This window comes from Penaeus monodon, chromosome 5 (genome assembly GCF_015228065.2).
Source record: "Penaeus monodon isolate SGIC_2016 chromosome 5, NSTDA_Pmon_1, whole genome shotgun sequence".
NCBI classification, from domain to species: domain Eukaryota; kingdom Metazoa; phylum Arthropoda; class Malacostraca; order Decapoda; family Penaeidae; genus Penaeus; species Penaeus monodon.
In genome coordinates this window covers 4188219-4202330 of record NC_051390.1, presented here as the reverse complement: position 1 = coordinate 4202330, position 14112 = coordinate 4188219, and the positions used below count along the sequence as shown (strand labels likewise).

Sequence of the window (14112 nt, the reverse complement as noted above, 5' to 3'; positions counted from 1 at the left end):
GACAAATGGCAAGACAATTAATGAATATAATAAAATAAAATAAATAATATTAGAATACTGGTTGTAATAGGAATTTCAAAGTGAAAAAAAAAAAAGTTAAAAAAACAAAGCCAGCCCAAAGCACGAGTGACATAAGTGGCTATAAGAGTGAGAGAGAGAGAGAGGGAGAGAGAGGGAGAGAGAGAGAGAGGGAGAGAGAGGGAGAGGGAGAGGGAGAGGAGAGAGAGAGAGAGAGAGAGAGAGAGAGAGAGAGAGAGAGAGAGAGAGAGAGAGAGAGAGAGAGAGAGAGAAATAAGTGTAATTGTAAATGTAAATGTTAGTGTGCACAAGTGTGAGTGAGAATGAGAGTGTGAGTGTGTGTGAATGTGAATGAGAGAGTGTGATAGTGAGGTTAGTATATAAGTGTAAGAGTGAATGTGAGTGAAAAAGTGAGTATGAGAGTGAGAGTGAGAGTGAGAGTGAGAGTGAGAATGAGAGAGAGAGAGAGAGAGAGAGAGAGAGAGAGAGAGAGAGAGAGAGAGAGAGAGAGAGAGAGAGAGAGAGAGAGAGAGAGAGAGAGAGAGAGAGAGAGAGAGAGAGAGAGAGAGAGACAGACAGACAGACAGACAGACAGACAAGAGAGACAGACAGACACACAGACAGAAAGACAGACAGAAAGACAGACAGACAGAGAAAGAAAGACAGAAAAACAAACTGACTGACAGAGAAAGAGAAAGAGAAAGAGAAAGAGAAAGAGAGAGATTGTGAGAGAGAGAGATTGTGAGAGAGAGAGAATGAGAGAGAGAGAGAGAGAGAGAGAGAGAGAGAGAGAGAGAGAGAGAGAGAGAGAGAGAGAGAGAGAGAGAAACTCATCATTACTCCATCTTTACGAGAGTCTCCTACTCAAAATATTGCTCTGGGGTTCTGTAGTGGCTTGGGCCAGCCCTGAACAAAAATAACAAAGAAGATGATGACTATACTCTGTTCCATTTCAGGAAAGCAAAAATTGGCAACTCACCCTGGGCTCCAGAGTCTCATGGTTTACCCCAAGTTGTTTGGAGAAAAAAAATCATTAAGTGATGAAGGCAGCAACATTCAATAAAAAGTAATAGAAGCAAAGCAACTTGGCAAATCGGACAGCTCTAGGGTTTAGGGTCAGTTGCCAGCTTCTCCTTTACTGAGATTGAATGTACTATAATTATTAAAGGGGACTATTATGACAATAATCGCATGAGCACTAACTGAGAAATGTCCATGCACTGTTATGCACGTCCCTCACATCGTCAATATGCTATTTACCACCCCCAAATACCTGACACAATTAAAATGCTTTTCGTCTCTAAGATGTAAGATAATATCAATGATGGTTATGATAATTACATCACTAATAACTACAATATTAATATCAATAGTGATAATTTCATTCCTTTCCAAGTCATAAAATACTGTTATAAGCAATTATTTCTTCTCGTGCACAGAACTTGAACTTACATAATCAGCATAATATCTAACATAATTGTAGGAAACACTAAAAAATTCACAGCCATTAAATGAGTAATAATTCACAACCAGTTGTGTCTCCTGTTTATGTATGTTGTTTTTCTCACTTGTTTACCTAGCTGTATCAAGACTTGTTGTACTATGCATATGCAGACTGGGGATAGGGTACATTTTACAAGCAGTCAATGGAACAAGTTTACTATGCATCTCTCAAGACCTGAAGCAAACAGGCAGAAAATCATAGTTGGTATCCATTACTCTTAAAGTTTCATGACCAGTGCAAAGAGGTTGTTTACAGCTTTTGAGAATCTGATGGTTAATATAATAAAACTTCCTCTCCATAGGTGACAGATTACCTCAATCAGTTGCACAAAAAATATATACAGGTACATCTGCGTAACAGAAGAGCAATAAATAAATAATAAAAACAATAGATGAAGTTATAAAAAAAAAAGTTGCATACTACACAAGAACTGCATGATTTGAAATTATATTTATTTTCCCTTCGCAAAAGTGACAGACACAAAAATGAAATCAATTATGTAGGATACTTGTACTTATCACCTGTTCAAACAAATATTAACAAAACAACCTATCTACACAAGTTGGTAGCTCCAAGGGCTAAAACTGAAGGTAAACAGAAATTTCAATATTTTGATATAAATATTTTATATCTTTAATATCCTACAGTGCTGCATTAAGAAAATATAATTTCAATCAATACAATAAATAAACACAAGAGAAGACGCCACTGATACCCAGCAATGGGCCTCCTGAAGATAGTAAGATGAAAATTACACATTTCAAGAAATTAAATTCCAAATGTAGTGTACTATTATGCAAATCTGGTTAAGTATGTTTTTTTTTTTCCAGAAAATACTATTAATAATAATAAAAAAAAAAAAATAAATAAAGAGTGTCCTATTTTCTTTGAACCAAAAATTTGATGCTGGAGAAAGAAAAAAAAAAAAGTACATGAATATATAACCTGGGTCTAATTTGTTTCCATGCATCAGTTTTAGGAGTTTTACTTCTTTCCCGTACACTCAACAACAACAAAAAAACAGCCTTTTTTTTTTTCTTAAACCACCACTTTTCCTTTCATCTCTTGTTCCCTTCCCAACTAACAGCCTATTAACCTGAGAAAAAAATTAATGGAAATCAATAAAATTATCAAACAGAAAGAAAGGACCGAGACCATACTCTGTTTTGATAATGCTTAAATCTCCATTGGCTTATATTTTTAAATATTTCCTTACACGTAATTAGTTGTATCATTTCATCATTACATGAATTTATTAATAAAGGCTTTTCTCTTCTTAGTAACTCAGCAAGCTTTACTATTTAGCTAGTAAATGACTAGGCTTCACTGTATTAATATATTCATATATTATTGTAACTGCACATAAATTTTTCAAGTCCTGCACATCATGAACATTTTAAGCACATTTACACACAAAAAACAGACAACAACAGCTTCATTACAATGCAGCACATGAGATCATATAAACTCTGAACAGCTGTAAATGCTCTCACTGATATTTTTATAATTGATGTATTTATATACAATAGTGACTAAACCTGTCTCAGCTGGGTGCTATTGAATGTACCTCATGAGGGTGAACATCCTTGACCACGAGCCACTGACAAACAGAGCACAAGAGTGATATTGTTGCTTTACTGATGTTGACCTGGACACTATCAGAACTATCATAATTTCGAGAGCATCCAGGGCATACCATGCTATTTATGCGTCTGTTCATAAACACATCATAGAGAATTACTGAACACTGTGTTATAATATTCTTCACATCAGCATTATTTGCAGTCAGGTTTACTGACATCAGCTGTCTGCCTTTATAAAATGCACCATTATAAGGTATTTTATTTGATTTTATCTCACATTTATCAAGTGATCTCAGAGATTTATGACACCTTTCACTGGCCTCCATAGCTGCTTTCCTTTTTGGTCTGCCGCGAGGTCTGTCACGTTTTGAGTTTTCTGTGGATCTTTTACTACACAGACTACTGCTATAACAGCTATTATTATCCGCTGTATAAATTCGTTTAATAACTATACTGCACTTTTTCATTTGAGCAACCACTGAGTGATCATTACCTTCACTTAAAACACTACCCACTGAGGACACAGAAGCATCACTCATTTCACTGTCCCGCCTGGACCTCCTCCTCCTCTTGTATGACTTTTGTGAGGCACTGACTGGACTGGTGTGGCTTTCAACATTTGGGAAAGGGGAAGCTAAGTGCATATTCTTGAGCTTCAGTTTTCTAATAGGATACCCATGTCTTCCTGTAATTGAAGCCTCCTGTCTACTGCTACTTCTGGTTATTCTGCTGCTACCAGGTGATATGATGTCGCCTGAAGTTTCTTTGTTAACACAATGATTATCCATCTTTCTTGTATATCTAAAGCTGCCTTCATTATAAATGCGAGTTCTATGGGGATTGGGAATTGTAATCCTCAGAGGTTTCATCAAATTCTTATTAGTATCAAGATTTGTTGAGGTCTCACCACCATTCTCTGACTGTTTTGGCTTATTATTTTTCAATGACTCACTTCCCTCCTCGTCTCCCGAATTGGACTGTTCTTTTTTGTTGTCTTTAACAATTCCTTCATCAGTATTTCCATCCTCTCTTCCATTTATGATACTGTCAATGGTCCATCTAGTATACTTAACGTTAGGATAGCGTATGCAGTTTCTATGCTCAAGCCGTGAATTACAATCATTAGTAGATTCTCCCCTTTTGTGCTTGTCATTCTCACTTCTTGCCTCACTGTGTAATAATTTCATCTTAATTACAATCCTTTCCTGAGAACTTGGAGACGCTCCTGCATTTAATTTTGAAGGAGATCCAACTGTCGCATATTTGCTTGGTGAGCTTGGCAAGCTGGAAATATTTGAAGCTTCTGCAGGGCTTGAAGCAACTGATTGTTCTCCTTTAGCAACTGTATCTTGATTTTTACTAGTTGTGCTATGACAATGTGCTTCACTTGTGACAGGATCTGATGCCTTAGTAACACCCTCTGAGTTTGTGCAACCATGGTACGATGTCTCATCAACTGCTTCTGATTTTTCAAGTGAGCCTGAACGCCCTCTGACATGTTTACCTAAATCTTGTGTTATTTCTTCATCATGGTTCCTTGGAGTGCCTTTACAATCTTCACTGACTTGGGATTCATGAGTAGCCAATTTTTCATTGCTGGGAGTACAATGATGCAGATCTTGAGAAGAAGCCTCATGACACTGACCATCTGCACCTTGCATGGCAGGTGAACTTGCATCTGGCGAAGGTGATTCACTAGAATGTGCAGGCGAATATGAAGGTGACTGAGCACATGCTGAGAAAGGGGCTTGTTCATATCTACTACACTCTGAGTTTCTTCGGGAGGTGACATAACCAGAGGATTCCCCAAAGTTGTGTAGCATGTCTCCATCTTTTGGATATTCACCAGAGCTTCCACATTCAAATGATTCAGTAAAACTTGGAAGAACAACAGATTTTGTATATGTATTCCTGTCACTTGTTTCTTTATACTTTAAATCAACAGGTGAGGTGTCTGTTGTAACATGTGTGTCCGCCCTATAATCAGAATATGTATTCTGGGATGGCTCTGCAATATGACCTTGGCTGGCAGTCTCTGTATAATCAGAATTATAGTCAACGTGTCCCTTATCCTTGACTGAATAGGTGGTTCTGTAATACTGTTGGGGTCCAATGGTTCTCTAAAATTAGTATAGTCTACAGGTTCTCTATAGCTAGCAAGGCCTTGAGCTCTTGGACTTGTATGATTCATTGTATCACTGAAACTAGGTAGTACCTGAGGTCTCAGATTTGCAGGATTCAAGGTTTCACTGAAGCCTGGAAGGACTTCACCTCTTGGACTGTTATGATCCACATTTTCATTATAGGTTGGGATAGCTTGTTCTTTTGGACTTGTATGGCTTAATGTCTCTCTAAAGCCTGGGAGCATTTGCTCTCTACAATTTGCTGGGTCTAAGGCTTCTCTAAAACTTGGGAGTACTTGTTCTCTGGGACTTGTGTGAGCTATAGTCTCCCTGAAACCTGGCAAAGGTGGTTCTCTTTGGCCTGTTTGGTCCATTGGTTCTCTAAAATTTGTAAGAGCAGGAGACGCAACATAATTTCCAATCATGTTATGCTCCCTGTAATTATTTGGGATATTTTGTTCCTTATAATTATTATGTAGAGCTGGTCCTCTAGGACTTGTTTGGGACTGAATGTCACTGATATTTGGTATCAAAGGCAGCTCTCTGTAATTTGAAACAGTCTGTGGATTTCTTGAGGTATTTGGTAGGGGAGTATCCCTGAAACTATTTGCAATAGTCTCTGGCCTGTAGGGAGGTATCAGATTGGTTTCTCTATAACCATGCCGTAGATGGTCTCTGAAATCTGGAAGAACTGACAGGTCTCCTGGGTTGGATCTTGGAAATGTGCTTGGGTCATGATAGCTTGGATGCACAAGTGATTCGTTATAATTAGGGTGCACCTGGGATTCCCGTCCTACAGAGCCCATGGAATTCCCTGTTACTGGGTTCAAAGACATTCCTTGGCTGCAGTTCTGTAAAGATATCTCTCTTGAAGTATGTGATACTGGTAGGTCTCTTGGGCTTGTGTGTGAAGAGATTTCTGAAGCAGATGTATTTTCTGTGTTTGAATATGCAGAATATTCCCGAGAATTGGCATGCATTGGAAAATTTCTTGGACTTGGATACCCAAGGACTTCAGGTGAACTTTCATGAAATTCATTTGTATTAGAATTTAAACTGTATCCTCCTGATGATGAATGAGGTGGGTACCCAGGTGTGGTCTGATTAGAGTAACCAGTGCAAGTTGGGTGTGAACCAAAAGCATTTGGATTCAACTGTTCAGGAATGCCTCCACTGTTTTGTGCTGAAAATTCTCCACTACTTGCTGGCTGTGGAAAGCCACAAGAGTTGGCAGCATTAGGAAATCCAGGAAGATTTGACTGTGCTGCAAAGTTTGCAGGACTGGAATGTAAGTGGAAACCTCCTGGAGTTATTTGTGAAGAAAATCCTTCCAAGTTTGGTTGCAAAGGGAACTTTACTTGAGTTGCTGCCAGGTATATAACTTTCTGTGCTTGAGCGGCCTATAAAACTAGAAGTTGGCAATCCTGGAAATCCCATGGAACTTGCAGATCCTGAAATTCTGGAGGAGTTGCTATGCTGAGATTGTCCAAATGGTAGCGATTCTTGGGAAAGACTATGTGAATTGGATTGCTGAGAGAGAAGACCCAAACTAGGCTGTGGTGGTAGCCCTACAGAGTTAGCCTGGAGTGGTCCTGCACCATTAGATGGAGCTGCTGCAAGACTGGATGGCAAGCCAGCAGGTACTGATTGTGATGCTAATCCTGTTAACTGGGACTGAGATATAACTGGGGGTGAAGTCTGTGAAGCCAAGGTTCCTGATCTAGATGCTGGGGATAATTCTGATGACCTTGTTTGGGGAGAGAAACCCAGAGGATATTTTGACTGTTGAGCAATTCCTGATGCTCTATGCTGAGGAGAAGCTTCAACTGATCTTGAGAGTGGTGACAAATCTGAAGTTCTTGAGAGTGGAGACACTTCAGCAGATCTTGAGGAAGGAGATAATTCTGGTGCTCTAGACTGAGGGGACACCTCAGCTGATCTAGAAGCTGGGGAGACTTCTTGTGCTTTGGAGTAAGGCGAGATTTCCCCAGATCTTGCCTGATAATTCCCCACCTTAGACTGGGGAGAAGGGACTGAGGAAGTTGAGCGTGGTGAGACAGCTGAAGATTGTGGGGAAGTAGTAGAACTCAACTGTGGTGACATGGCACTTGATCTTGATTGCGGCGAGGGTGTTATAGATCTCTGATGCTGTGTAGCTGCAAATGACCTTGACCCAGCTGCACCAGGCCATGACTGTGGAGAATTTCCTTGGGAGAACACCCTCCTCGGACTACTATAAGGTGCTGCTTTCCTTGGGTCGGTGTAGTCAAGAGGTCTCTTGGGGCTTGGAAAAGCCCCAGACCCTTTGACAAGTGCATCCTTTGGTGCAGACCCATGAACACTGGGAGAGTAGACAGACCTCGGATTTTTTAGTTCTCCCACTGGATTACTGACACTTGAGACTATACCAAATCCCCTTGCCCTCCTTGAATCTTGTATGCTTTTATTTATTAATGGATCCCTTGGGAAAGAAGGTCTTAGATTAGGCCTTACACTTGGCTGAGTTAAAGCACCTTTTACATTTGACTGAGTTGGTAAACCGCTTGGATTTTGATGTCTGGGAAGACCTTTCTGGCCTGGATGCTGCAAAGGTAATTCCTTTTGCATTAGGAGCATTTCTCTGATTCAGATCTCTTATGTTATTGGGAGGTCGTCCCCCAGAATTTGGACTGACAGTTGCTCCACCTCGAAGCGGTTGTCCTAAATACCCTCTGGTGTTCAAAGATATTGATGAGCCTTTCAAACTCGAAGCTATTCTTCCAAGTTTTGAGTCAGTATTTTTCTTAGCATTTAGAGGATTTGCTGTGATTACAGTTCCATTTACAACAACTGAATCCTTCCCCCGACCCTGCACTCCCTCAGTCTTGGGTTTGTTACTGGAGTCTTTGCAGTCAACAAGCCTCCTCACAATGGTGACTCCTCTCTTTGCTAGAGTTGATTCAATCTCCATTGCAGATCTATTTATGCGGCCAACCTTACTTTCCTGTAACTGTTTCTTCACGATAGGTGAACTAGCTGTTCCTCTATTCTGGTCATTGTCATTTGAGTCTCTGCTCTTCACTGAGCCACCTCCATTCAGTTCAACTTGCTTTCCCATTAACTCATTTTCTGTCTGTCTTTTCTCACTCTCCTTATCATTGTTACTTGCACTCTGATCTACACTTAAACTACTACCATTCACTTTACCACTATATTCACCATCTTTAACATTTGCACTGGCTTCCGACACTTTGACACTGGGCACTGATTCCTGTGGTGTTGTTATTACCTCTGAATAGTCATTTTTTTCATCTTTTCCAGGTACAGTTTCCTTATTCTCACTAGATACATCTCCATTGACTTCGGTTTGACTGGGTGATGTATGAGCTTCCCCCTCTGCTTCCAGCGAGTTCTCTTCGGCGTATGGGCTGTTCTGCTGGCTGTGGGGAGGCGTAGGAACCGAGGAGTATGGGGGGGATGCCAAAGCTGACCTCCTCCGAGCTACCAACGACCGCAATCCTGGCATAGCTTCATTAACTCTGCTGCACCTGAAGACAAAACCAAAATGTTTAACATTATACCTTCTTGATTATGCACCCTGACAGGTACTTTCTTTAGGCACCATTACTTAATCCCTTTAGGAATTAATAAAGCAGCCTCAAAAAGATAAAATATTTGTTACTTTCAATCTACTTAAACAGCCCTGTGCTTTCCTAAAGACTGTCTTTTTTCTATATTTTAAATAGTAAAAGTAGTTTTATTTATTTGCTTACATTAATACCACCTTCAGTTCAATAATAATCATACAAAATTTAAACTAATATAAAATCATACCAACAGAAAGTTTTATTCATATTTAGTTAGAGTACAAATACTTTTCATCATCAATTACAGTGAAAAAATATACATATTAATAATTCTTACAATGATTAGTCATGCTCCTTTTAGATGATCACTGGCTGCAAAAGCTGCAATTTGTCATGTGTGGCTTCAGGTTACGCTCCCTGGCTACAAAGAGAGGATAAAAAGATTAAAAACAAGAGAATGACAATAATAATCATTACAAACTAATATAAAAGTTGCGTAAAACTGCAACTTAATACATACACAAATATATTTTGAGGTAGAGGGAGGGAGGGAGGGAGGAAGGGGGGGGAGAGGGAGGGAGAGGAGGGAGAGGGAGAGGGAGAAGGAGAGGGAGAGGAGAGAGAGAGAGAGGGAGAGGGAGAGGGAGAAAAGGGAGAGGGAGAGAGGAGAGGGAGAGAGGAGAGGGAGAGAGGAAGGAGAGGAGAAGAGAGGAGAGGAGAGGGAGAGGGAGAGGAGAGGGAGAGGGAGAGGGAGAAGGAGAGAGAGAGAGAGAGGAGAGAGAGGAAGAGAGAGAGAGAGAGAGAGAGAGAGGAGAGAGAGAGAGGAGAGAGAAAGAGAGAGAAGAGAGAAGAGAGAGAGAGAGAGAGAGAGGGAGAAAGGGGAGGGAAGGGGAGGGGGAGGGGGAGGGGGGGAGGGGAGGGGGAGGGGGGAGAGAGGGAGGGAGAGAGGGATGGAGAGAGGGAGGGAAATAGGGAGGGAAATAGGGAGGGAGAGAGGGAGAGAGGGAGGGAGGGAAAGAAAAGAGGGAACAAATAAAGAAACGTATAAAAATATAGCAACAGATGTAAAATTATAGACTTCAATATAAAAATTAATATTCCTAAGTACTCTTTACACTATTCTATCATGAAAAAAATATAATCCATAGCTTCCCATATTTGTCATTCACTGGTAACCTGAGAAAAAAAAAAACAATGTGGGGAAACTTAGACTTTCACACATGTTAAGTCAATATATTAAAAAAAAAAGACCAGACAAAGGAACAGAAGCTAAAAAGCATCTTCATAAAATATAGAGAGAGCAGATGTAATGAATAGTCTACTGGGTGATAATGTGCAATTACACAAATAAACCTGTTCTCTGCACTAATTCAAAATGAGATATAATTCTCGAGACTCAAATACTGAAACAGAATGTATCTACTTTTCTATAAACTTGGTAAGAAAGAACTATTCCCTGTTACTTCTCATTGTTTAAATGCAAATTCTACTCAATTTCGAACATTGCATGGCAAGATAAATCCCTAAATCGATGTAACAGATCAAGAGTATTTTCAAATGATTAGAATACATTTAAATATGTACACTAATCACAATATATAGAATGACAGGCAACTGATTCTTGTTAGCAAATATGTCCCCCTTCAAACTTTGCCTAAATAAGCTCCAATCATTAAAGCTACAGTACATGAAAATTTGTCATTAGCAAATCCATCTACTAACTTGTTACTTTACAAGTTTATTGTGTTCATTTTCACTTGCTTTAAACTGTCAGTGTTAAGAATCATACAGCATTCATGTTCAACCAGTTAGCATAATATCATTCATAAACACCAAACAATACTAACTTAATGCCACCAGGAAAATACTGTGCTCATTTTTTACTTTTTTTGTGAAATGTCTCTGCTCATAGATGGCTCTGCTAGTCTTAGCCACAAAGGGGTCAATTCGTAGACCTTGTGACCTTACCTGGTTTCACCTTTTCTTAAATTGGCAGGAAAAACACCTTTTTTTTTCTAATGCTATGAATCTCGATGGTGTTTTTTTATTATGGACAAAATAATAACTATAATGTAACAGCAAAATAAGATAACATAAAACATTTCCATAAATCAAGGAAAAGGGTAAACAGGTGAGACATGCAGTACTCATAATTGGCTCACTGTGACTTAATACAACTGCAGCCATCTATGTGTATAACCAATTAATAAAATAAACTCACAGTGCACATAGCATGTATGTACATGCCATGCCTGGGGGTATTGGGTTAACAACAATGTACAGGACTGGGGTTTTAAGTATATACTAAGCTGGAGCTGTGACTCTATCCTAAATCTGTATTAACAGAAAAGGATACTATTCATAAATGGATCTGGAGGAAAATATATCACTAATTTTCTAGTGTTCTTCCAAGATCTAGCATGTTTGTTTTAACAAGTATGCTTTTTAATGCATATGTTAATTAAACAGTCTGTTACTGTGTATTAGCTGCTGCCTTAATATTGCCCTCTTGTTGGGTGGTTTGATTCCTTGCTTTGTTTCAGCAGTGACATGTGATGAATTATTCTTTAGTGGGATTACTGATGCAAATTATAAGAATGGTGTATCATAAGTATTTCCAGCCGTCACAGACTGTATAGGTGTGTTTAATGTCTGCTGGGGTAAGTTAGTCATTTTGTCTTTGTTTACCAGTGTTGGTAGTATATGCTGCCTCATCTAATCCATGAATGATGGTCTTGCTCTGAGAACTCTGTATAACTTTGTTTAAAGAACTGCTATTGTTTATACTCTACCACAATATTCTGAAATAAGCAAATCAGTTGAAAGGTCAAATTTGGACTCCTCCATTTTCTACTAATGTATAAAATGATGCAAAATAAAAGATCTGAATATAACAAGGTAACTCATACTTGACAATTATCAATAAAAAAAATAATGACATAGCATGCAATGCAATATAATATTCTAACCTTATTACAGCTAGCTGCTGCACTTTGCAAAAACAAAACTTCTTGATATTCAATATATTTATTATATTTATTTATTATTTTTTTTATTTGATTTCCAGATTAAACTGAGAGTGATATCTAATTAACATATATTAACTAAGGCTTAGGGTTTTCATCTAGTTAATAATTTCCATAAAAGATAAGCAATATCTGAAATGAGTCCTGAAAATCTGGCACTATATCTATGTATCTAGAAACCGTTAGGATGACAATACTTCCCTTTAAAAGCAAAAACTATATGGCAGTAATTATTACCATATCATTACTTAAGCCATCAAGTTAAACTAATCTAATCTATCCTGATTTAAACCAGAACTTGTACCAGTTTAGATTATTGTCACTAGAGGGTGTTTCTGTCCTTAATTCTTCTTTATGGAAACTTTGCAAGAAAACAAGTATGTTCTTGTTACTGTCCATAATATCTAACTGACATATTCTTCCCCCTCTGCATAAACATTACTAACTAAACCACAGTAACTTTCAACAAAGGACATAAAATTATACTGGCTTCCATATCCAATTTTACATGAAATTTGCTAAGACCTGTGACAAAAGGCCTAAAAATCAAGTCCAAGATAAGAGACCTAAAAATCAAGTCCAATTCAGGTGTAGCACATCATCAACTAATTAATACAGACTCAGCACTTTAGCAGAGGCCAACAAACCTATGTATTTCCTAGCATGAGAGCCTTAGACTGCTTCCTTAGTTTACAACAGACTGCCAAAGGAGGTTGACAATCTCTGCTAGAATATACAGAGTGGAAGTGTGTTGGTCTTAGCCGGAGTGCAGGTAGGTGCTGAGGCTATGAGTAAGCAGAGTCAGATGAACATAGCATGTCCCTTCCACAGTACTATTTCAATTATTTTCTATGTCAGTGTATTTTACCTTTATCTTACTTCACACAGTCCTATTGTATATAATAACCAATAGTGCATATGGAAAATATTCTCAATTTCTTTGGATAACTCTAAAATAATCCAGATATTCATTCAGCATCCTTTATCTTCTCAACTTTTTTTGTGTCACTGGCACTTTTCTCCTTTCAGTTCCACCAAACACACACATAACTTGCTTGCTTTTTCTGTAATCAACTTCACCAATCACTAAGATTCACTAAAAGACACAGCCAGCCTTTTAAACCTCAAAACCAACCCATCCTGGAGTCTTGGCCCACTGCCAAAACATCTCACATCCCAAAACCACATTATTTGAACTCCACTGACACCCTCTTCACTCCATTCCCTCTTCCTCTCTGCGTTAGACTCCCTTTCCAAGCGCCACAGGACAAATTAGGGGAGAAAAGGGGAAAAAAAATAATTCCTGAACGACTTTTCCTTGTGAGTCTAAAAAACCTTCCTTTTGACGGACGGGTTTCATCTCCCTCACCTTTTCTTGCTCCTCTTAGCTGTTGCCTCTCTATTTCCTGCCTTTCCTCTCCGCCCTCTTTCTTTCACCGTCTTCCTCGTCCCTTCACCACTCGCATATGTCCTCGGGATCCTGCAACGAGCGCATGCAACTCTGATTCAACTTGCAACCTCGTCCTCAACCTTGGCATTCCCAGACCCAAGGCCTCAAGGCACGAAAACCTCCTCCTCAAATCCTACTTTATGGCCTTCCTTCCGCCCGATTCCACCCCCTCTCCTCGCTCGATACACACGTGGGGACGAAGAGATGCTGCGGCCCTGTAATCCCGCGGCCTGCAATCAGCCTACGAAAGTGAGAGGCGAGAAGTAGGTCACTCTTGGAAAGGACGAGGGTCTTCTGCGCGTTCGCTCGGCGTCCCTGCCTTTTGTTATGGTCGGAGCTTGCGATTCCGGAGGCGACCAACAACGCCATTTTCTCTCCCCGACTCCATTTATAGGGCCTTTTCTTGCCCTTTCTGCTTGTTGCGATGCTTAGGTGCTATGAATTAAATTTTTGGGCTTCGTGTATAGTTCTGTCCGATCGTGAGTATTAGTTTGAAACGCAAAATGGAAGCGGGATTTTCGAATTGGGAATACCTCTCCTTGTAATTATTTCCATTACTATGCCTGTCATGGCGATTTTAACTGTTTGGTTATCACGGGCAATGCTTAAGACTTCGTTGTTAAGTCTGGTGGAGAACATTTTCAGCCTTTTGATCATTTTAGGGAAAATGAAAAGTTTACAGATACTACCACCAACGAAAGATTTTCAAAGATATATATCACCAAAAATCAAGCATTTCCAAGAAAACGCCACTTCATTGTTATTACGAGTTAGACACGTATATATGTACGCACTGCAAAAGGACCCCCATTACTAAAAAGAACGGACAGATTTACGTATTT

The 14112-nt window shown here is 39.3% G+C and overlaps 1 protein-coding gene across 1 annotated transcript; it reads right to left on the bottom strand.

Annotated features, from left to right (window-relative positions):
* Positions 1–1661: 1661 nt before the first annotated feature.
* LOC119572901 (mucin-12-like) lies at positions 1662–13581 on the bottom strand. The gene is given in 6 exon segments (XM_037919850.1): positions 1662–5164; positions 5167–6583; positions 6585–7817; positions 7819–8755; positions 9132–9215; positions 13190–13581. Coding segments are annotated over 4 exon segments (5664 nt in total). The 5' UTR covers positions 8734–8755; positions 9132–9215; positions 13190–13581; the 3' UTR covers positions 1662–3065.
* Between the last annotated feature and the right edge of the window lie 531 nt (positions 13582–14112).